Here is a 25964-nt window from a genome sequence, read left to right on the forward strand (position 1 = left end):
CCATATATATATATATATATATATATATATATATATATATATATATATATATATATATATATATATATATATATATATATGTATGTATATAGTTTTATATATTTTTATATATATTTTACTCAATATTTTTCAAGACACTTCTATACAACTTAAAGTTACATTTAAAGGCTCAACTTAGGTTAATTAGGTAACCTAAGCAGGTTAGGGTGATTAGGCAAGTTATTGCATAACAACGGTATATTCTGATATTTCGATATACTATCGAAAAAATATATAGCCTAAAGGGGCAAGTAATTTTGATCTTTAAAATGGTTTTTAAAAAATGTAAAACTTATTTTATTCTAGCCAAAATAAAACAAATAAGACTTTCTCTAGAAGAAAAAAATATTATCAGACATACTGTGAAAATTTCCTTGCTCTGGAGAGAAATAATTGAGAAATAATTTAAAAAAAGAAGAAAAAATAATTTGACTTTAATTGTATATATACACATACACACAGTCAAGCCAGAAATTATATAAACCCCTGGCAAATTACTTCTACATTATTCACTCAGCAATTGTTTTAGACCAGAAATGACACAGGCTTTTGCCAAAAGATAATAAGACAATGTATAAAAGGCCTCGCTGTGGAAAAAAATATTTTTTAGAATTTGCCAGGGGTATGAATAATTTTGGGCTTTACTATATTTATAATTCTAAACTAATTAAAAAGCAGAAAAAAAGAAATCTTATTTACTAGATACTAAATTAAATAGTCAGGCTCCTCCCAACCATTCATTTAGGGTGCTTTCACACCTAGACTTTTGGTTCAGAAACTATCTCCTTTGCCCAGTTAGCACGGTTCGTTTGGCATATGTGAAACAAGCAACCGCACTCGTATCCGCGCCAAATCAATCGGGTCTGAGATCGCCTGAATGATGTGGTCTCGATTGAAACCAATTCTGGAGGGATCGATTGTAGTGAGAAACCAAAACGATTTGAGCCCGGCTATATTACAGTGTATTATGGATATGTAATAGGCATATATGACTATAAGAAGAGAGAATTATAAGTAGGGCGAGATGACAATCCTACCAGCAATTGTGCGTTTTATGTTAACTGTCAACGAGAGCTGTTTATCCGTTAGAAACATTAACCGAACTGCAGTCTAGCCAAGGGCTATGCATGAGTCTTACCTCTGATTTATATCTGGTGATGATGTCTGTGGGCGTCACCATTCAAAATTAAAGCACAGCTTTCCGCTTATTATGTCTCATTGCTCATTGCCATCGTCTGTTTAGAAACTTTGCCGTGTGAAAGCAAACCGCACCAAGAACAAAGAGCAACATTGTAACAATTTTAATCCCTGTTTCGGAACAAATGAATTGATTCACAGGTGTGAAAGCACCCTTAGATATATTCTAATTCCATATTCCAATCAAAACTTATTTTGCCAGATTTTTCTTGTATATAAAATAATTTAGCACAACACAAAATAATGTTCTTACATAATTAAAGTTCATTATATAAGAACATTATTTTGTGTTGTGCTAAATTATTTTATATACAAGTAAATCTGGCAAAATACGTTTTACACAATGTAGCTATTACTAAAATCAATCAAACAGATTGTTGCTGTGCGGATGACCTGAATGTCCTTTATTTTTTGTTTACTGGTGGTTTATAGTTCAATATTTGTGATTGTTGCATTTTCTCTTTTTGTAGTGGATATCTGGTCTGTTGGGTGCATCATGGGTGAAATGTTCAATGGAAAAACACTCTTTAAAGGAAAAGACTGTATCCTTTACTTTGCCTAAATTATTTACAGTTTTTACTATTTAATCTGATCTCATTGAATGTCTACAGGAATTCTACTGTTGTGCTCCACTGATAACAGACATGAGTGCTGTTTTGTTTCCTAAATTTCAAGTGTTTGACATACAGTAGATGCAATTGCATTTAGAAATGCTTTTCCCACTTTTGCCTACTTTTTCAATTACAGAAATAGTTTGGAAATGACTTTCTGTCTGGGGCGGATCTAGAAAATTCTTTATGGGGCGGCATGACAAATTTGAGGGGTGGCACAGCCTCTTTGCACGATTATTGCTGTACATTTAATGCTTCATCAACTTCGCTATTTAGTTGACTAGCTAGCAACTACCTCAAAAATTTTTATTTTTATTTTTTAATCCTAAAACATTCTTCATTCATTCATTTTCTTGTCGGCTTAGTCCCTTTATTAATCCGGGGTCCCCACAGCGGAATGAACTGCCAATTTGTCCAGCAAGTTTTTACGCAGCGCAACCCATCTCTGGGAAACATTCACACACACATTCAAACACACACTCATAAACTACAGACAATTTAGCCTACCCAATTCACCTGTACTGCATGTCTTTGGACTGTGGGGGAAACCGGAGCACCCGGAGGAAACCCACGCGAAGGCAGGGACAACATGCAAACTCCACACAGAAATGCCAACTGAGCCGAGGTTCGAACCAGCGACCTTCTTGCTGTGAGGCAACAGCACTACCTACTGCGCCACTGCATCGCCTTAAAACATTCTTGCAACTTATAGTAATAACTCAACTTAATTTCATCAACATTTTCTATAATAAATATCCTTCTGCTCGAGAGGTTTCGAATGATGATATCTTTTTAATATTTTTATTGTACTATTGTAAAGGCTACAAATAAGATTGATAGTTTTATAGTGAAGCACTTTTCAGATTTAGTATAATAATAATTATATAATAATAATAATTTTTCAGATTTAGTATAAGTGGCAACTTTTGCTCTAACGTTACGTGATTTCCCACATAGTCCAAAGACATTCAATAGAGGTGCATTGTGTAAACAAAATTGGCCGTAGTGTATGAATGAGAGAGTGTATGGATGTTTCCCAAGACTGGGAAGGGCGTTCACTGCATAAAACATATGCCAGAGTAATAGACGGTTCATTCCACTGTGTCAACCGCTGATAAATCAGGGACTAAAGCCCCTTTCACACAGTGATACCGGTAAATATCTGGAAAATTTCCGGAACGACTTTACCGGTATGTTCAAAAAAGCGCTGTTCACACAGGCGAGGACGTTACGGAAATTTTCCGGAAAAGAGCATTCACACATCCATTACAAAATACCGGTAAATTCTGACATCATTCACCACAAATGAGCTTTAAACGGCTGCGCTTGTATTTGTAAACATTTGACTAAATTACAGACTCTGTGGATGATCAATATTGTAAACAACTTTCACAGGATCACTTTCGCATGTCGAGATGTTTATAATATGTGCGTGTGCAGGCGCTCACAGGCTGTTTCACAGGCACACGCAAAGGTTGAAGGTAAACAAACAACGGCTTATCATAAGCATCTCATCGATGATTATTTACACAGTTGGCATTAAGAAGAACATATAAACGTGATCTGACTAACTTCTAGCAGCTAAATGTGTCTAGAAAAATATTCAAAGGCTTTTATTTTCATAAACCGCGCGGACGTAAATGCGTCTTGACTGTTGTGATTGGCTAAAGCAGACGTCTCACGTCAGCACGTTCTAGACGTGCACGCGCTTATTACGGCAATCTTCCTTCTGCATTCACACAGCGCAGCATTCCGGCAAATTGCCGGTAATGTTACAACTTCTCTTTCCGGAAAATAGCCAGAACGAATTTACCGGTATTTCCAAAAAGGACCTGTTCACACATACACACCTTTCCGGAAAATTGCAGGCAATTTTCCGGAAAGGTCTGTATGTGTGAAAGGGGCTTAAGTCAAAAGTGAGTGTGATTATGGATTTTAGCTTGACTTCCACTGTAAATGGAACTAAATTTCATGAAATAGCACAGATCCTGGTCAGTGTTTTAATTTCTGTTGTTCTACCTGCAGATCTGATGTATAAGGGACGGTGTTTGACATTGTTTCATTTACATAACATGATGATCATTGCATTTATCTTGCAGAATATATCTTGCCCTCACTGCAATAAATATGCTATTTTCACGCACTTCCTTTTTAGATTTCCACCTGTCAGTTTCGATACGGTGTCATGCTAACCCCTTACTTCCTCTTCCTACTTTATTAAAGTCCAAATGACTTTATGAGTTTATAACACTGTCAGTATTAGTATTTTAAAAAATAAGTCCTACGATGCGGCACTTATAAATTATGACTATATCTGGAAACTTGGAGCTGTGGAGTCTGCAGCTGCATGATTCACAAAAATATCAGTGCATAGTTATCATGCTTTAATATTTAATAGATGAGATTTATTTTCATTAATTGCTGTTATACAGTCACCGGCCACTTTATTAGGTACACCTATCCAACTACTCGTTAATCCAAATTTCTAATCAGCCAACAACATGAAAGCATGGATCCATCCTGCCTGTATCAACGGTTCAGGCTGGTGGTGGTGGTGTAATGGTGTGGGGAATATTTTTTTTCTCTTCAAAAGAGAAGTAAAAAATTATAATAAAATAATTAAAAAATAATTTAAAAAAACTTAAAAATAATAATGATAATAATAATAATATGATAAAGGAAAAAGAAAAATGGATACGAGTAATAAAAATGTACAGGAAATACAACCAACTGAATACAGACATTGTCAATGTTGAAAGTAAATTTTTACAATAAACCAGTATAAGATAGTAATAGTGAAAATCAAACAAAAATTAAATTAATACTTAATAAATTAAAAAGGAGGGAAAGTGCATCCATAAAATGCAGAGCAAGATGTTAAGCGAGGGGCAGCATGGTGGCACATAGGGTAGCACAATCACCTCACAGTAAGAAGGTCACAGGTTCGAGCCACGGCTGGGTAAGTTGGAACTTCTGTGTGGAGTTTGCATGTTCTCCCCGTGTTTGTGCGAGTTTCCTTCAGGTGCTCTGGTTTCCCCCACAGTCCAAAGACATGCGGTTCAGGTGAATTGAATAAGCTTAATTGGCCGTTGTGCATCCGCTGCATAAAAACATGTGCTGGATAAGTTGGCGGTTCATTCCACTGTGGCAACCCCTGATCAATAAAGGGACTAAGCTGAAAAGAAAATGAATGTTAAGAGAGTTCATGTAAGTTACAAAACATTGCCACTTTTTAAAGAAATTAGTTTTCCCTAAGCATCTAAGCTTTTCCAACTTTAAAAAATGCATGATTTACACAAGCCATTGAAATGTAGTTGGAGGCTTTTTTGATTTCCAGTGACGTAGAATATGATGCCAAGCTAAAAATGAGGTAAAGGCCAAAATATCAAGTTGTTTAGAATTTAACTGGGACCAAATCTTTGGAATCCCAAAAATGGCTACATCAGGGGATGGGTCTGTATTTACTGTATTTGCAACAGCTTAGAAAAATTTGTAGCACCGTGGTGATTTGAACCCTGGTCTCCTGTGAGCAGTTTAGCTCTCACATCATGAGCACTGACCACTAGGTCACCTGGAACTCACAGCTTAAGTCTATTTAACTGATTGTATTTTAATTACACTACAACATCGATGCTGTAAAAGAAACCTTATGAAGAAAAAAATAGTCACATTAACCTTTCATTGGAAGTTTATCATGTGCATGTAGCCTATTGCCATGCATTGTCTTTAACTTCTGACATTCAGACATGGATCAGCTGACTCAGATAATGAAAGTTGCAGGAACACCAGGCCCAGAATTCGTGGAGAAGCTGGAAAGCCCAGAGGTGAGACATTTTCATTGCAAGCAAAGATAGTATCTTTAATACATGGAGTGTCTGAAACTTGATTAAAGCCAAGACTGATCTCTGATGTTACTTGGAATGAATAGCTAATGCGATGCAAAATAAGATTGTGAAAGTAATTTTGGTCTTGACTATTTTGGAGAAAAGTTGAGCTTGAATTATTAACATCGTGTGACGGTTGCTGTTGCTTCTGTTCAGCTGTCATCCCTCATCCTGATCAATGTCAATGTGTCTTGGCTGCTGTTAAATAGGCAAAGAGTTATGTCAGATCCCTGCCCCACTACCCACACAGAGATTTCTCCACATTGTTTCCCAGAGCTAGTAAAAAAGGTAAGTAATACCCCAATGAAAAATTACTCCTTTGTCATGTTGTCACATTTCTTGCTTAGCGCGAGACTTTTTTCATTGTAAAACTTGTGATTTAGTTTGACTGCATAGTTGCTGCCTGTCAGTGTGATGTGTCATTATTTCTGACAAAAGTGACAAGATGCTGAGCAATTGGAACAGAGCAATTTAAGCTGGTTTTTACATTTTTAAACTTCAGGTAGAATGCCACCAGAAGCTATTGCCACACATACCCTTTACCTTGGCACAGCAGTGGAAACTTTTAGATTAGTTATTATAGCAACTTGGAATATGCAGCCCAGAAATATGAAATGACATTATTATTCCATGTTGGTTTTCTGTGATGAGCTTTGTTAGCTCTGCAGTTACTTCTAGAACTAGGAATGGTTTACTGTACATTGAAGGTTCATTTACATTCCGTTAATAGACTATCCATAATTAACAGTGAACAATGCTTACACCATGTAATACCTATAATCATTTCCTCATTTACTAATACATTTTAAAAGATTCAATCAGTAAGAATTAAAATGAATGACTTACAAATAGACGTGAATTAAAGGTGCCGTTTGTACGTTTTTGACTCTTTTAAAGCATAATAATACCATAATATGTTTGCAGAAACGTGCTAAGTGAACATTCTTGTTTATCTGAAAAACAATGCTGAAGTCAGACATTCTGCTTTGAAAATGTGAGTTATGTGCCAGAACAGCTGCCTTTGTTTTGGTCATTTAACCTGATAGTCGATTATATTTCACCACTCTGGGTTGCCTTTGTGGAAAATTGCATATTTTATTTATTCATTCATGAAGACTCTCAAAGTAGGCATGACCAAAAATGCGACTTCGGGTGGACAGTAGCAGAATCGGAAATGAGTTCCACATGAGATGGTTATTAATTAACAAATAATATAAATATTATGAACGTAAACATTAGATAAGCAGGGGTCTGTTCTTCGTGCCTTGCTTAAATGATCTAAGATGATTTGGCAGATCCTGGACCTGTTAATCTTAATAACTGATCTCTGGCTAATTTGGTTCTTCAAACAAGTTCGTGAATCAGATTAGAATGTCTGGATAAACTGATCTGAGATCGCTGTGTGTGTTGTGAAGGACAGATCTATCAATCCTCAAAATCATGATCAGCATGCAATGATTGGCTGATGGCACAGCAGCGTAACGACATCATCTGATTAAAATTTAATTATCCATGTGAGTTAAATTTCATAAAATTCGTAGTAAACGGTTTGTTAAATATGACATGCAATAACTTTATACCTTGTTGTGGGCTGCATGCTTGGCCCTTTAATGTGTCAAGAGCGATTTATTTAGTTTTACAGTTGGAGCAGATTTTCCTCTTTATAGTAGTAATAGCCGGGTTTTTTCGGTGTAAAGAATAACTGGTTGTTTACAAAAGCATTTTGATATTGGTAAAGGCGTCTACAACTTTTGTGAAGCACCAAATTACCGTCATATTAACTATCCATACATGTTTATGACTGCATTAATGTATTATTGCTTTTAAAAAAGTCAAATGTTGTGCATTTCTATTATCATGCACAAATTGTACTAAAGCAATCTAAAAAGTTCATACCAATAAGTTTTCTCTTAGCACCACCAAGTGGCAGTCTTTGTACTTTCATTTCAGGGGTGCAGATTGCATAAGTTTTATTAATTTAATATATTTTTTACTTTATATTACATATAGTTAAAAAATATTTACTATTTTCCCAAGTGTATATAAATACTACTGTAGGAAAATATCAGAATTTGCCACATACTTTCTGTATTATCTTTGCTTGAACTGACCCGATCTAATCCTGTTCATATGAAATGAGCCTGCTCCCGACCAAGTTTGATCTACCAAAACTGTTGCTATGACAACAACTCTCGGATCAGTTTTGAAGAACGAAACGATCCTGGATCATGTCAAATCGTCAGTATCCAAATCCAGCTAATTGAGTAATCCACGTATGAAGAACAGACCCCTGGTTACAATGTAGCACTGTTTTCTAACAACACACTACGTGACTAGATACACAGTGATAAGCAATTTGGCTGTTTGCACGAGATGAAAAGCGACAGAAATTCAGAAGCACTGAATAGTGCACTTACTGCACTCCAATGAAATGGTGTTTTATAATCTAAGTAATACAAATTAAACATCTTTACTATTATTAAATGTAGATGCTGAATCACTGATGCATTTGAAGTGAGATTTATTAGCCCCCCTTTGATTTATTATTATTTTTTATATATTTCCCAAATGATGTTTAACAGAGAAAAACAATTTTCACAGTATGTCTGATAATGTTTTTTTCTTCTGGAGAAATTCTTATTTGTTTTATTTCGGCTAGAATAAAAGTAGGGCGCAGCAAAGAAAAGTCACTTATAAATTAAAACTTTATTATTTTATCCAACAGCCTTACATTTAAAAGGGAAACATAAGGGCGATCATAAGCAAAAAGACCCCTGTAGCCTTTAAGTTGTTTTATGGAATAGCCTATCTTAAACTGACCAGCTATATGTTTTCTTTGCCTTATTTTTTAATTTTTTTTGGCGCATGTACTTGTGTGCGAACCGAAAACTAGTGTAATGACAGCATGCCATCTTTACCACACTTGGGAAAAGTCTGCCTCTCCTTTCACTCTGTCCCAAAGCCCCAACTGGCACTCTTTGGCCCAAGGTATTTGGCGGTCCGAAAAAGGGGCGGCCGCTGGCCCCGCCTTTAGCCCAATCAGGCCCCGGAAGTGACAGTGGAAACGCGACTGGCCTTGGCTCGCCCGGCTCGCTCTCTTTATGCACGATAGTGGAAACACAGCTATTGTCAGTTTGCAAAAAATATAAGCCACTTCTAAAATATAAATTTCAGGTGTCCCCTTTGTCTGGTACAATTTTAATTTAGTATATATTTCATCCACAACACACAACTCGGGTACAATTATGAAGACTGCTTACTCATTCCGAAGGTGAACCGATTATTTTGCACTTGTGTATTTCAGAGTACATTACAGTGTGTGTGTCTGTGAGGGAGCATGCACTTACATGAGTTGTGAAGCTCATTAATATTCACGACTGTTCCAAATATGGTCAAAACTAGCTTTTCAATGTAGAGGTAGATTCTGTGGTTATAAATGAGCATATGAACAGTTTCTAATCTCATCCAAACCAAATACCTGTTATGTAGACATCAGAGAACAATTTAACATATTAAATCCAGCACTTTATGGCACCTTTAAGGGTAAATCAGAATAGCTAGTCCTAATCATGGATAAAATAAGAGAAAATAACTAACGTTAAACCATAGCTCAGCTTACCTTGTACTAATAATGCCTGCATAATAACAGATGTATTAGACCCTGCTATTCTAATGCCACTGCTTTGTTTCTGACACACTGTCACCCCTCATTGCCACTGCACTGGTCACTAACCTCAGCGGTAGAGCTGCTTGAGAAGATGCTGGTGTTAGATGCTGATGCCCGTCTCACTGCTAGTGGTGCGTTGGCACACAGTTATTTTGATGGTCTAAGAGATCCAGATGACTGGCCGGAGCCTACTGCATATGATGACAGCTACGACAATGCCACATTGCCCTTGGAAGAGTGGAAACGTGAGCAATAGATATTACACACTTGCACATCTGCTATAAACTGCTTTTTTATTGACATACAGTGCTCAGCGTAATTGGGTACACCCCATTTTGCAAATGAATATTTGTATTAATTTATCAGTAAATATTGGTCATAAATTTTGGTTTATTTGAGCAAAACAGATTTATTAAACAGATATATTTATTAAAATAATAGTTTAGTCAAGAAACTTAATTTGAAATGTAAAGATAATACAATTCAATTTATGCAAAATATTGGAAAACAAAATTACAACCTACAAAATTTCAACTAAAGTTTTGCTTCTCTTGATTTTTCCTCTTTTTTAAATTTGTCTTTAATATTTTTCTACTCAATATAAATTTGGGTGTGCTAGTTTTTGGACCATTATCAAAGGTATTTTGTCAGATTAGCTCCAGATTTGGCTTCAGCACTGAATAAACTAATGTATATGCACAAATATATTAATGTAAAGCTTCCTATAGAAAATATTAATTATATTTAATAATTAAATATTAATTTAAATGAGAGATGTAAGGGGTGTACTTTTATACGCTGAGCGCTGTAAATTTTGTGCATAAATATAATGTGACCTTTTTTTCCCACAGGTTTATCGTTTAAAGAAGTGAGAAGCTTTGTTCCTTTCCCAAGAAGGGACTCAAAGAGAAGAAACACACTCACGATGTCCTAGTGATAGTGGGTCTGATGCAGACACCGTACTGTAATGTTATTATACAATTTAGTTTCTGCCTTGGAACAATTTTTCTTCCTTATTCACTCCTAAATGTAAAAGTACAGTTAAAAGTCAAAATTATTAGTCCTCCTGTGAAATTTCTTTCCCCCAATTATTTCCCAAAATGAGAGCAAGGAATTTTTCACAGTATTTCCTTTAATATTTTTTCTTCTGGAGAAAGTCTTATTTGTTTTATTTTGGCTAGAATAAAAGCAGTTTTAAATTTTTTTTTTAAATTTTAAGGTCAAAATTATTAGACATATTAAGCTTTTTTTTTTTTTCAGATTGTTTACAGAACCAACCATCGTTATTCTTTAGCCCCTTTCACACAGTGATACCGGTAAAAATCCAGAAAATTTCCGGATCAACTTTACGGGTAGATTTAAAAAAGCTCTGTTCATACAGGCAAGGACATTGCGGAATTTTTCCGGAAAAGACTGTTTACAGATCCATTCCAAAATGCTGGTAAATTCTGACATCATTAACCAGAAATGACTAATAATCGACCGCTCTTGTATTTGTAAACATTAAACTACATTACAAACTCTGTGGATGGATTAGTATTGTAAACAATATATAAATAAAACCTATGGAGGAACACTGAATATTATGTACACATATTATGTACATCTTGATATGTGACAAAGGCTTTTATTTTCATAAACCGTGCGGACGTCAATGTGTCTGAGTGTTCTGATTGGCTAAAATAGATGTCCTGGGTCTGCGCGTATTAGACGTGAACGCGTTATTTCCAGCAATCTTCCTTCTGCGTTCACACAGCGCAGCATTCCGGCAAATTACTGGTAATGTTACAACTTCTCTTTGCCGGAAAATTGCCGGAACGAATTTACCGGTATTTTTAAAAAAGGCCTGTTCACACAAGCACACTTTTTCGGAAAATTGACGGTAATTTTCCGTAAAGGTCTGTATGTGTAAAAGGGGCTAATAACTTGCCTAATTAACCTAGTTAAGCCTTTAAATGTCACTAAGTGAATACTAGTATCTTGAAAAATATCTAGTGACATATTATGTGCTGTCATCATAGCAAAGATAAAATAAATCCGTTATTAGAAATGAGTTATTAAAACTTTTATGTTTATAAATGTTGAAAAAATCTTCCTTTTAAACAGAAATTGGGGAACAAAAAAAGGGGAGCTACTAAATCAGGAGGGCTAATAATTCTGACTTTAACTGTATATGAATAGCAGTATTTTGTACAATAACCAGTGCTTCAGGAATACACTCTTAAAAACAAAGGTCCTGTAAAACAGCAGTTCCCAACAGAGGGGGCCTCAGCAAGCTCTGTGGCGGGTCGCGTCATATTTTAAAAACGTTTTTTTAGCAGTGGACAATTGGGAGAACGATCATGTTGCCTTAGTTCATTTTATCCCCTGGCTTGCCAAAAAATAGACAAATTTGTTATTCGTCCTCAACAAGAAAGACAGAGTCTCACTGATTCGCCTTCAGCAACTAATAGTAATGACCCAGTTGAGGAAGCTCCAGACATTTCGGGTCGCAGTGCTAGCAATACTGGAAACATGAAATCCAGGACATACCAAGATAGTTACCTGAACTATGGTTTATTCCATTTTCTCGAAGCAGAGTCTTTGACCCAGCCACAGTGCATTATCTGCGTCAAAGTTCTTTCTAACAAATGCATAAGGCTTTCTAAATTACTAAGAGATTTGCAGACAAATCAACCCCAATTACCCAAGTTGTACCCAATACAAACGGCCTACTGATGTTTTTGTTTTCATATTTTACATTAGGCCATTATTTGTGCATAAACATATCTGGATATAGTAATAAACATGCCGTTTGATTGAAAACAACCTTATTTTTGTCATATCTACTGCAAACTTACAGTTGAAGTCAGAATTATTAGCCCCCCTTTTGAATTTGCTTTTCTTCTTTAAATATTTCCCAATTGACGTTTAATAGAGCAAGGAAATTTTCACAGTATGTCTGATAATATTTTTTCTCCTGGAACAAGTCTTACTTGCTTTATTTCAGCTAGAATAAAAGCAGTTTTTAATTTAAGAACCATTTTAAGGTCATCATTTTTACCACATTTAAGCTATATATTTTTTGTTTGTCTACAGAACAAACCATCTTTATACAATAACTTGCCCAATTACCCTAATCTGCCTAGCTAACTTGATTAACCTAGTTAAGCCTTAAATGTCACTTTAAGCTGTATAGAAGTGTCTTGAAAAATATCTAGTCAAATATTATTCACTGTCATCATGGCAAAGATAAAATAAATCAGTTATTAGAAATAAGTTATCAAAACGATTATATTTAGAAATGTGTTAAACAATCTGCTCTCTGTTAAACAGAAATTGGGGAAAAAATAAACTGGGGGGCTAATTATTCTGACTTCAACTGTATATAAGCGATAATATCAGTAAATGTGGAGGGGGGCCTTACAATATTTTCCGGCAGAAAAGGGGGTCACAGGCAAAAAGAAGGTTGCTGTAAAAGAACCATTGTAATTCCTGTAACAAGTGTTAAGTGCATTTTAATAATCTAAACAGCCTTTTCTACTATAAAGCACCTTTTTGTGCAGTGGAAACATTCCAAGAATGTTAAAAGTTCTTCATGGAACCACTGATGCCAATAAAGAACCTTTATTTTTATGAGTGTATATCTGAGCAACCTGGTGAGCAGTTTATTTTGATGTAGTGGTAACTGTCCTACATTTATTGCCAAGTGCGTGGCACATTAAAGGGATAATTTGCTCACCCTTACACCATTTACTCATAATTTACTTCATCCCTGTGCCATTTCAGACAACTTCAGGGCTTTATTCAGTGTTCTAAAGTCATACGGTTGCTTGTATGTGAACAAAACAAACCTGTCTTTTTTTTTTTTCTTTAAATATTTTCTCTTCATATTTTCACAAAACATGTTTCACATATTCAGAGGGTGATAGAATGATGAATGATAACACTTTCTTATTTCATTGGTAAACTGTCCTGAAAGTGTTGTCGAGATAAAATGCTCTAAAAAGGACAGCCGTTATTATTCCATGTATTTTAGTGTTGTGGGAATTAATGTTCAAGTATTTCACATCGGTGTGTTGTTCAAATGGGATTTTTAAAGAAAACATCTATATACTTTTATTCAAAGATGCAAGAATGTTACATTAATCAATTCATAACTATTATATACACATTTAAAAAAAATTGAAAATATGTTCTTTATGGTAATTATTTTGCAGTATTGTTTTTACTGTATTTTTGATTCAATAAATGCAACCTTGGTGAATATAAGAGATTTTATTTTTTAAATGTCTAACCCCAAATGAACCGTCAACTTATCCAGCATACGTTTTACGCAGCGGATGCCCTTCCAGCCACAACCAAACACTGGGAAACACCCATACACTCTTTCATTCACACACATACACTACGGCCAATTTAGCTTATTCAGTTCACCTACAGCACATGTCTTTGGACTTTGGAGGGGAACAGGAGGAAACCCACGCAGAGACGGGAAGAACAAGCAAACTCCACACAGAAATGCCAACTAACCCAGCTGGGGCTTGAACCAGCGACCTTCTTGCTGTGAGGTGATCGTGCTACCCACTGCGCCACAGTAACGCCCATGTCAAATATAAATATAGTGGCTTGAGAAAGACACCATTCTGATGTTCTACATAAACTTCTTCCATCTTCTGAGACTATTTTTAAAGTGAATCTCCTCCTAAACCTTTCAAGCTACATACTTCAAACTTTTGTCAAACGTTCAAACTGGTCTGACTCATGTTGCTATATCTTTTCTAACTGATCCGACTTTCGGTTTTTCAAAAAAAAAAACCAGAAAATTCCCAAAAGTCCCATTGACTTCACATTGGGTCAAACTTTGTGAGCTCATAACTCTGCGTCAGACTTTCCTTCAGACTAGAGTCTGGCCTCATTCAACTCAGTCTAGCCAGCAGCCAATCACGGATGACCTTTACACTTACATGCCACTGCCTAGCAACCAATTTCAACACCCTAGCAACTGTCCCATAGACTGATTAGCTATTCTAACACATGCTAATAGTTTTAACATCCTACTGACATGCTAATTTTGCTAGAAACATGCTAGTGACAAGCTAGTCATGCTAATTCATGCTAACAACATGCTAATTCATGCTAGAAACAAGCTGATTTATGCAAGCAACATGCCAGAATCATGCTAGTAACATGTTAATTTACGCTGGAATCATGCTAAGAACATGCTAGAATCATGGTAGCTACATGCTTATTCATGTTAGAATTATGCTAACAACATGCCCATACATGTTAGAAACACATTAGTAACATACTAATTCATGCTAGTAACATGCTAATTCATGCTAGAAGCATGCTAACATATGTTAATCATGTTAGAGTCATGATAATAACATGCCCATTCATACTAGAAACATGCTAATTCATGTTAACAACATGCTAGTTTATACTGGAAACTTGCTAGTAACATGCTAATTCCTGCTAGAATCATAGTAATCCGTATTAGAATCATGCTTGTTACATGCTGATTCATGCTAACAACATGTTAATTTATACTGTAAACATGTTAGTAACATGCTAATTCATGCTAGAAACATGTTAATTTATGCTAGAAACATGCTAATTCATGCTAGTTTGTGTTATAAACATGCAAAAATCATGCTAACTCATGGTAGTATCATGCTATTACAAACCTCAGACACAGGGATCAACTTTAAAGCTTTTTACAGGCTTGCTTCACTCTTTACAGTGGTTGCATTTTGACTGCAGGCATTTTAAACATTATTTTAGCCAACTTGATACTTTTTCAAACTAAATAAACTAGTTCCAACAGGCTTTTTCAAGCCACCATAAAGTTTGTCCTCAAACTTTACTATATAGTTTAAAGGGCATAATTTATACTAGGTATTTATTTGGGGGCCCTCAGATTTACTGGGGCCTAAACGCCCACTTGCCTTGCTTATTGGTTAAACCCACCCCTAAAAAAGTGCATTTATTCGAAGGATTACATAAACACGATTTGCTGTATAAGACCAAGCATGTGTATTAAAACACATTTAATTCATTCTAATTTCATGCTGACTCTACTTGTTTTTTAGTACCTCTGAAAGGTGTGACAGGATGTTCAGGGTGTCGAAGTGATTGGTTGGCTGAGACAAATGGCACCATAGGTTTTAAGTTGCACCTTAGTGTGAGATGTTTTAAACTGGCATCTATCCGTTTATTTTTCTCATTTTATTCTTTTCTTTGGCTTTAGTGTTTGTTTTCTGTGACAGTATATCCCTTAACTCAACGGTGCTTGAAACCATGTTTAACTGTGTTTTGTTTTTACCTGCCTGGGTATTATATTTGTTGATTTAAAATAAATGATACTCATGTTGTGTTTATCTAGTAATGTGCACACTTAGATAGTCGAAGTAGTATGCATTACAGGTCGTGATGAACTCTGACCACAACATGAACTGTGTGGGAAGCGCACACACTCGTGTTTTTACACACTAAAGAGAAACCCTTAATATGGGTTAAATAAACACGAACGTAATGCTTTAATAAATTAGTCGTAAAGCTGACAGAGTAGATGGCCTGCTTTTCTGAAGGGGCGTGTTCTTGCTATCTCGACTGAAAGCTCCGCTCGGCTCTGCCTCTGTATCTGGCGAGCCACTAACTATCTACCCAGGCAGAGACGGCTGTGGTAGCTGAAAATAGCGAGCTAGCCTTGCTGTTACCCGTCTTATCTAACCAAAGAGTCGACCAGCAGCTGAAACGCCAGAAATGAACGCAAATTAATGAGAGCGCGGAAGACATTTGTAGGAGGAAACTATGAAAGACTGAAAGACAGGGGACCTTTTATAGGTAATTTTTACCGGCTTCTCGGCCAAGCCGCCAGCTCAAACAGCCTTCGCCTTCTCTACGGAAGTTGTGGTCGGAAAATACGGTAAGTTGTTATTTTTCAATGTCGTATTTTGTGTGTTATCAATTCAAATTGTGAGGTCAGTCGACGATTGTTTATCGGAGCGGTGTGTTTGGTTACCGCACGCGGGGTTGCTGTGCTTGTTACCCGGGCGAGAGCGGCTAACTAGCCCGCCAGCTTTAGCCGCCTCGGCGTTTCGATCGCTTCGGAGTTAAACAGTGAGCATATTCACATATATGAACCTATAGATTAAAAGTTTTATGTTTTGAGATGATATCGACGGTGTTATTGCTTGTTTTTGTGCAAGGGGCTTATGAGAAAACTTCACTGAATCTGAAGTTCTGTTGAACTGTAAATATGGCTGACGTTTCGTTCTAGAATCGAGGACGCGCAACCTAACTATTATCCTGTGTGATACTTTTTCTCGCTGCTGATTGGCTAGAGGAAGGTGTTGGACGGCTGTGATTGGCTGTCGAAGTATGCGGGCTTGGTAAACTTCGCAGCCCTTGGTGGTCGTCTCACTTCAGTGACAAATTCCTCAAAACTCCAGCTCAACTTTTGTGATATTTCTCTGGAAGTGTTTGTGGCTGTTGATGTGAATGTATAACTGCGGCGTGAACTTACATTTTATTTAACATTAGGTTTAGCCTTGGCCCCAAGAGAGTGAACTGCTAGAGGCCTTAAGATAAAAGTCCCGCCCATTGGACAGCAAAAATAAAAACACTGTAACGTTAAGTTGGCGACCGGCCTGAACTTAATCCTTACAATGAATTTGTCTAATCTAATGTCGTATACCAAACTAAAATAAATTAATTAAGCAGTCGGTCCTTTTGCTTGCTTCTATACTGATTTAACTACGAAATATTGTGATTTGTAGTGGCATATAACACATGATAGTTGACAACCAAAACTTTTTTGTTTTTAAGAATGTAATTCAGTTATTACTTTGCTAAATATTTGATAATGCTTATTGTTTACATTTTATGTAGTAATGTTTTTATTGTTATATAACAATGTAATAATTATGATTTTATCCATAATGTTAAGTTCATTTTGGTTTGAACTGAACTTAAACACTAAAAACTGAACTACACTGTTCCAGTTACTGAACCACACTGTTCCAGTTACTATGACCATTTATGTGAAGCTGCTTTGACACAATCTACATTGTAAAAGCGCTATACAAATAAAGCTGAATTGAATTGAATTGAATTCAGCATCAAATTAAACTTCAGGTCATGTTTATCTCTATAGCGCTTTTACAACATAGATTGTATCAAAGCAGCTTCACATAGAATTTCTCAATTGAAACGGTGTCAGTCCAGTTTTCAGAGTTAAAGTTCAGTTCAGTGTGGTTTAATTTTCACTGCTGAAAGTCCAAACGCTGAAGAGCAAATCCATCAATGCGCAGCTCCACAAGTCCCAAACCAAACAAGCCGGTGGCGACAGTGGCGAGGAACAAAACCTCAGTCACCAATTGACCAAAGTGAAGAGGAAAAAAAAACCTAGAGAGAAACCAGGCTCAATTGGGCACGAGCATTTTCTCCTTTGGCCAAAATTCTTGTGCAGAGCTGGAGAACACTGAACTTCCATTGTGGAGAAGCTGTCAGTGTGAGTAGGCCAACCACGGGTGTTCAAGCTGGCCAACAGGATCAATGCGAACACTCATCTGTCACTTTGGTCTTTCAGAAATCAGTCTCGTGCTCTCCACTCCTACATGACCGCCACAGCATCTGCAGTATATGGCCAAACTTCTGAAAGAGGTTTTATTTGTGTACAAACTATATTAAGTGCAAGGGATGTATAATATATTGATTATGCAGATATTCATTATATTTTAAATGATTAGAAACTTAAGATTTCATATAGAGTATCTTAATTTGTCTTAAAATTATTCTAGTTTTAAAATATACCTGACAGAATTTGTTGTCTATAAATTGTTACACTGAATGACATTATAGTTGGTGTCTTCTCTTAATCCTCGTAAACAAAAAGAACAATTAAGTGTGCTGTTGCACCTTTTTTGATGCCTAATCACCTTTTCATCTTTAACTCTTTAACTCATCCAATACTATAATCTATAAATGTTTACATTATTTGCTTTGCACATTATTGTTTTTTATTTATCAAATTGTTTTGATAAATACTGGTTAAATATTTGAATTTCTTATTTAATATGAAAATAAAGCACTGCAACAGTTAATCTAAAATATATGAGCAATTCCATGCAAGTCTTAACCTTGCCATGAAAAAAATCAAGTTTTCATCAAAATAGCCAAGCCGTTGCTGCATTTTTTTGTGTAAGCAAGTATTTGACAATACTTTAACCTCCAAGGGCTTAGTGGCCACATACGTGGACAGCACATTTTAGCTCCTAAGTGCCTATTTAAAATACTTTGAATGTTTTATATTTTGTTACCGACATAGTGTCATCCTGCAACTGTTTTGCAGTATATGAAATTTCCCAAAGACTATTTTTAACTGACCAAAATGGGGAAAAAAATGTTGTTTTTACTCTGATAGCCAAAACATGTTTAAAAAATGTTCTATATGCATTACAAAACAGTCAGGAAAAAGTGTTTAATGTATATTAGGATCACGAATACACATATATGGACATAATTTTTCTCTAAAAGTACATCATATTTAAAGATGATACTTAGGTTTTTATTCTACTTAGGTTCTAATAAGCCCAAATAGCAAAGAGAAATAAAAAAAAATGCATGCAAAAAAACACCTTGGGCCTTAAGAGGTTAAAATTGTGGATCACGATTTTTTTTCTTTTTTTTGCTGAATCAAGATCACAATTTTCTCACGATTCTGTAAATTTAGAATAAAATTTAATATGATTAGCCTATTATTATTGTTAATTTTCAAACATATGGTAAAACAACATGTGTAGGTGTACTGTTACTTAAAATGCTAAATTTTGTACAGTCATTATGGTGGACTTGAACAGACTTTCAAGATGTCCTGTTTGTTAATTCACAGTAAAATTATGACATCAGAATATAACTATTCATAATTATAAAGTTGATTTATTATGCTTGAGAAATTAGCTTGTCATTGACAGCATTATTTGACCATTTGTTTTTACTGGTAAAAGAGACATTTGTCATTATCAGATTCCTTCTTGCATTATATTTAACATTTTATATAGGCTATGGTTGTTATACTGACACAGTAAACATTTATTTTCATGCACAACACTGTGTTTGCTATGAAAGAAAAAACATGTCAAATGCTTGTCGTAATCATAACTCTAAAATGCAATATGATCATTTAAAAGATGTGCGCACACTTTCATTTTTACTTCCAAGTGTGGCTCATGGCTGTCGTCACTGTGATAAAAAACACACACATGTAAATCAAACCTTCTTCACGGCCCTCAAATGATTGCTCTGTTCAACAGACTGAACGTTATTTACAACATTATTAGATGTTATTCACAGCCCATGCAGGTTCTGTTCAGTAAAGTAGGCATCATGCGTGCATACGTTCATTCTCGGCAGTAAACAAACACCTCGCGGTCAGTTCACGTGTGATTTTGCGGCCACAAATACATCATTACATGAAGACAGAAATGACATTTTTGGGTGAATTATACTTTATAAATACAGTATGTGACACTTTAAATTCCATTTGAAGGTGTTTATGTTGCTGTGAAGACTTGTGTGACTGCCTTGCTTCTCTCCTGACCCTGAAAATATGATTGGCTGAATCATAGAAAAGTTGAATTAAGATCGTGTGTAGGGTTGAATCGAGATTGTGATCTTTTTACGATTATTCGTGCTGCCCTAGTTTAAATTACTCAAAAACGTCTCTGTCAATGTTTTCAAACAATTAAATTTGATTTACCAAAGTCACACAAGTGGCAATTTCACATCTGTCACATCCATAACGCAGCTTTTTCCACATAAATCCAAAAATGTCACATAAAATCAAATCAATCATTTTTGTTCTATAGAGCCAACATTATCCTGTTGATTAGCATTGTTTCTTTTGGGTTGTGCAGTTCAATTAACAGAATTTCTACAAAGTATATTGTTAAATGAGAATTCACGTTTTTGGTCACATAAATAACACTTTTTTTTTTTCTCATTTAAAATATACAATGTGCTTGCAGATTGATATTTTTTTCATCTTATAACACTGTGGTTAGTTGTTTAGGAAAATATAAACAGATGTTTCAATATAATGTTAACATGTAGTTTCTATATGAATTTAGGTTTTGAGTTTTTACTGAAAATGTCACATAAGTGTACACAATGTAGCACATTAACAATATAAACAAAAGAATAGACAAGGCATAGGAAGAAACCGAAGACTGTTCACAAAAATCATTTGTTATTTGTGAACATTGACAGCTTTTTGCATTGCTTATAGGAGTTTTTGTCAATAAATTGTTACAGTAAGTGACTTTTTGTGTTTTTAGTATTTGTTTACTATTTAATTTAGTTTATCTATGTAATTTCTCTTTTTTGCTCTCTTACACATTAATTTTTCTTTTAATTTATAGTTAATTTAATCATTTGTAAATTTCAGGATTTTTTATAAAATTGCGCCCTTTTTAGGTCGTCATTTAAAAGTGTTTTCTTACAACATACCTTGTGTTTTTGTGTAAAGCAATGGCATTTGCAGTTTTTACCTTATGCAAACAATAAAAAGTGAAGTGATGGAGATACTAAAGGGTAACATCTGTTTTAAGAACAGTTGCATACATAATTATACAACTTAACAAAGTAGTTAATATAATTACTTGCATTTATTCAAAACACAACAGTTATCATAGTAAATACATTTCAAAACAAACATTCATCAGCATGTCATCATGTGGGTTTCTTCCACCCACTTCCTGGAAAGAAAAGTGTGCACACAGTATTTATAGACACATGAGACAGTCAGCCCATAGGTGATGTGAAAACCTCTCAATGTTGACTGTTTGGCGTGGCAACTTTCAAGACAGTAAATGAAAATGGCACATCACTTTATTGGTTTTTGGTAAAGTACTGGGAAATAGGGCTGGGTGATGTGGCAAAAATATGCTATCATGATACAAGTAACGTTATTTATATAACAATATTTATCATGATATATATATATATATATATATATATATATATATATATATATATATATATATATATATATATATATAGAGAGAGAGAGAGAGAGAGAGAGAGAGATTAAAGCAGTTTATAGATAGATCGATAGATCGATAAGTCATTTTTGCTCAAATGTTAACAGGAAATTAAATTTCGGTATTGATTGGTAGCGGATCCCAGTAACGTCACCACTACCCTGTAATGGTGTGTGAGGGTACTTTTACACCTGTCTTATTTAGTTCGCTTGAATCGCGCTAGAGTTCGTTTTCCCTCTTGGTGCGGTTCGTTTGGACAGGTGTGAATGCAGCAATTGCACTCGAGTGCACACCAAAAGCAGACCAAAAAAGCGTACAGAGACCTGTTTGAAGAAGTGGTCTCGGTACGCTTTCAAACGAACCCTGGAGCAGTTCATTTGTGGTGAGAATATGATCCGAACTAAAACAGACCCAACTGCAAAAAGTACTGCAACTTTTGGACTAATCCAGCTGCTGTAGGCAGATGCGCTCTGCATTATGGGATGTGGAGGAAAGATATATGTTGACAGCGCTTTACCAGCAGAGAGAGGGAAAAACATAATCTGATGGATTGTTGGTAATATTTCCGCAAGATGACCATGTCGCAGTTTTGCTAAATTGATTCACGCCGCCTCCTGAAGTGACGTGCGATGCATTAAACCTTTGTTTTCCAGCCTGGATAGATTGTCTAAAGCAGGGAAACAATCAGTCAGCGCAGTCAAACCTCCATAGTAAAAAGCAACTTTTTGTGTCTGCCGGTTTGTTTACTTGCGGGAGTTCATTGGCATTTTCCCACACGTGAATTCTGGCCAATCGATAAGCAGTTTAGGAACTGTTCAACAACATCTGGCCAATGAGTGATGTGGATTTTGGTTGCATTTTGGTTCTTTTCAACTGGTTCGGACCAAAGCCAGCAGTGAGGTGTGAAAACGACCCAAAGATTGCAGAAAATGCAACAATGCATCATTTATTGCCCTTGCTCCGGACCAAATGAACCGAACTACAGATGTAAAAGCACCCTGATTTTGTATTTGTTTGTATTATAAAAATTTTTATCATAAACAATGTATTTTGTGACCCCACAAAATAAAGGATGGAGCATAACAAAAAACGACATCTGTTGTTTTTTTTGTCCATATGATGTGTATTGTGATATTGCACATCCTTACTGAGTAACTTTATGTTTGTTCATCAACAGGTGACGGTACACTGGGCTGCGTGGTGTGAGCTCCCATGAGAAAACCACGACGGAGAGGAGGCCTGGCTGGGGCCCAAAGTGATGCCTCGGACACAGGTACAGCAGCTGTGGAGGATTCGCAGCCACGCTCCCCCTCCCCCTACCGACTAAAGGTTTCACCCACCAGAGAAACCTTAACATACGCCCAGGCTCAGAAGATCGTGGAAGTGGACCTGGATGGAAGACTGCATCGGATCAGCATTTTTGACCCCCTGGTGGTGATCACTGAAGATGAGATGACTGCTCAGGATATCGCAGAGTGCAATAGCAACAAAGAAAACAGCGAGCAGACATCAGTGAGCACTGTCGTCAGCTCGCCACGCAGATCAGTAGCCAACAGAGGCAAAAAGAAAGATGTCAAGCAGTTATCTTCATCTCAGAATCACTGTTCCAACTCTCACGGGCAGTCTCAGACGCAGTCAAGTGGGAACAGCCACCATGGCACATTACCCAAGCCCACTTTCAAAGAACATGAGTTTTATGAACCAGTGGAGGCTCCTCCGCGGCCTTCAGCGTACTATCGTTATATTGATAAATCCAGTGAAGATCCAGACACAGATGCGGAGTATGATATGGATGAGGAGGACGTGGCCTGGCTTGAACTGGTGAATGAAAAACGAGATTCAGACGGCCAGCCACATATATCACCCGACACCTTCGAACTTCTGATTGACCGTCTAGAAAAGGAGTCGTTCTTAGAGTCCCGAAGCCAAGCATCCTCACAGAGCGTCATCGACGAAGATGCCTTCTGCTGCGTCTGCTTGGACGACGAATGTCTCAACAGTAACGTCATCTTATTTTGCGATATTTGCAATCTAGCTGTACACCAGGAGTGTTATGGAGTTCCTTATATCCCAGAGGGGCAGTGGCTTTGCAGGTGTTGCTTGCAGTCGCCATCTCGCCCTGTAGACTGTGTGCTGTGCCCGAATCGAGGTGGTGCGTTTAAACAGACCAGCGATGGACGATGGGCACATGTTGTTTGCGCTATTTGGATCCCTGAGGTGTGTTTTGCTAATACAGTCTTCCTTGAGCCCATTGAGGGTGTGGATAATATTCCACCTGCTAGGTGGAAGCTAACATGCTACTTGTGCAAGCAAAAAGGTTGTGGTGCATCCATCCAATGCCACAAAGCAAACTGCTACACGGCTTTCCACGTCACCTGCGCGCAAAGAGCGGGACTTTTTATGAAAATAGATCCAGTTCGAGAGACTACTGTGAATGGGACTACGTTTTCGGTGAAAAAGACTGCGTTTTGCGAGGCACATTCGCCGGCTGTGAATGGGTCGGACGATGAAGAGACTGGGGGAAGGGTCTTGGGGTGTAGGGCTAACAGGGGCCGCAGTGCCTACATGCAGACGCCAGAGCTGAAGAAGCAGAAAGGAAGCAATAAAGTGGATTCTAAGCAACCGCAGAAGAAGGGGAAAAAAGAGGAGGTGTCCAAAAAAACCACAACACTGTTGGTCACCGTCCCGGAAATACCTGCTCAAAGGTATGTTGTTGCAAATGCATTTAAATTTGAAATAATGGTGTATTGTTTTATTTCTGCATATACGTAATACAGTGGTCCTTCGTTATTTGCGTGAGTAACGTTCTAAAAATAAGCCACAATTGGCGAAATCCATGAAGTAGTCCACTTTTTTACAATTATTATAGATGTATTAAAGGACCATAAAATCCCCCATCTTAGCAGGGTGTTTTCATCAGTGTTTCCAGATTGGGTGGTTTCCCATCCAATTGGGCGGTTTTGAATTTGATTTAGGAGGTAAAAAATGACATAGGCGGGTAGTGAAAATTTGGGTGGTTTTGCAACGACATGCCCACTAGCCCCGGTCTTCACTTACAAACCTGTTATGATCTCCCAAAGAGATGTTATACCCCCCGTTCTTCACATACAAACGCTTACAACAGGGACACAACATGACTGTCTTCTTGACAGGTTATTATACTCTTCAGATTTTTGGGCGGTGCTTTTTGGTTTTCAGCAAGATTTTGATGGCAACACTGGTTTTCACACCTCTAGTTCAAGTAAAGTCAGGAAAGTGTGAGTCCAGCTTTGTTTAGGTGGGAGTGTCGAGTGGTGAGAGGGAAGGGTTCGCATGAAAAGGGGAGTTTCAGTTTGAGCACATGCCGATTTTCACAGAGGCAAAAACACACAGACGCATGGGAGAAAGACAGTGACCGTTTACATCAGCAATCGAATTATTTGCCAAATTCTTAATTCTTCAAATTCTTACTTTTCTTAAACGGGCATTAACATTTTCACACTTTTCTCTCTTGTTTAAACACTCTTAAAGTTCAAACCTTTGTAGAAAAAGTGTCAAGTATTATTGAATGAAACCAAATATCAAAACCATTTGATCTTTATCAATGAAGTTAATTTATTTCGTAATGGCGCCCTATAGCTGCGTAACTTCCACCTTCCTTTAGCATGTCCACAAGTTCAACTTCTTGTGCGATGCTTAGCATGTTCCACTGCCTTTTGGGTGCTATCGCAGGTGCCTTTGACTGAGCTAGATGCATTTGGTACTGTATAGGAGACACCGAAGATATTAACTAACAATGCTCTACAGCCAGTCAGAACACGGAATACAATGTGCTGTAAAAAAAAGCATGACAATATGCACGAAACTGCGAGGCTGCGAAAAGTGAACCACATTATAGCAAGAGATCACTGTACGTTATGTCAACAGAATCTCTAAGAACACACGAAACACTCTTAATGCTCTTACACACCAGGACGCTTTTCGTTTGCACTTGTTGTCAGCGTTTTACGAGACGTTTTTCCTCATTCAAACCCAAGCAATTTTTCACTGGCTTCAAACAGAAGAGTATGCAAAATCACTCCTTGACGTTAGATGGCGCTACACAACTTTAAGCTTCCGACACCCGCTTGTAACACAGAAGAAGAGGAAGTTCACACGCTTGTTGTTAAAGTTACTGGTAACTCGAACAAGCATAGATGGTTCAAGTAGCAGCTCCAGCTCTAGCGATGAAGAAATGATTATTGTTCACCAGTGCAATAAACAGCTCCACGTTCATATCGCATCTAGGCATTTTCTTTAATGTGTGCTTCCATTGACAGTTTTACGCTTGAGCACCTCCAAGTGCTGTTAACTGTTAACTTCATCAGCTCCGTGCACGTGAACAAAAGTGCCGACCTGATTGGTGTAGAAGGTTTTAACGCGGCACGTCAAATAAAAAAATTTAAAAAAGAAGCATGAGACGCTGCTGCTTCGTCTCAGTGTTGATGGGGATAATGGAGACATCTGAAAATGGAGGCATGGCTGCAGTCATTTGCTTATCTGATTGGGGCTTTTTCCTCAA

General features: G+C 36.8%; 2 protein-coding genes across 19 annotated transcripts in view; both read left to right on the plus strand.

Annotated features, from left to right (window-relative positions):
* mapk13 (mitogen-activated protein kinase 13) overlaps positions 1-13649 on the plus strand; it is a 37345-nt gene extending 23696 nt beyond the window's left edge. Inside the window, exons 8-13 of one of the 2 annotated variants that reach the window (XR_012384125.1) lie at positions 1707-1778; positions 5592-5671; positions 5941-6019; positions 9470-9643; positions 10250-12221; positions 12755-13649. Coding sequence is in view for 1 of the 2 variants with exons in the window: in XM_001337797.10 (XP_001337833.2) it covers positions 1707-1778; positions 5592-5671; positions 5941-6019; positions 9470-9643; positions 10250-10332 (488 nt within the window). In the remaining variant the exon portion in view is untranslated. Of the gene's footprint in view, positions 1-1706; positions 1779-5591; positions 5672-5940; positions 6020-9469; positions 9644-10249 lie in introns of both variants that reach the window. The other variant, XM_001337797.10, reaches the window with a different exon arrangement.
* Positions 13650-16019: 2370 nt separating this feature from the next.
* brpf3b (bromodomain and PHD finger containing, 3b) overlaps positions 16020-25964 on the plus strand; it is a 35116-nt gene continuing 25171 nt past the window's right edge. For all 17 annotated transcript variants that reach the window (XR_012384124.1, XR_012384113.1, XR_012384116.1 and 14 more), the window contains exons 1-2: positions 16020-16308; positions 22602-24129. Coding sequence is in view for 5 of the 17 variants with exons in the window: in XM_073910088.1 (XP_073766189.1) it covers positions 22637-24129 (1493 nt within the window). In the remaining 12 variants the exon portion in view is untranslated. The remainder of the gene's footprint in view (positions 16309-22601; positions 24130-25964) is intronic.

This window comes from Danio rerio, chromosome 8 (genome assembly GCF_049306965.1).
Source record: "Danio rerio strain Tuebingen ecotype United States chromosome 8, GRCz12tu, whole genome shotgun sequence".
Lineage (NCBI taxonomy): Eukaryota > Metazoa > Chordata > Actinopteri > Cypriniformes > Danionidae > Danio > Danio rerio.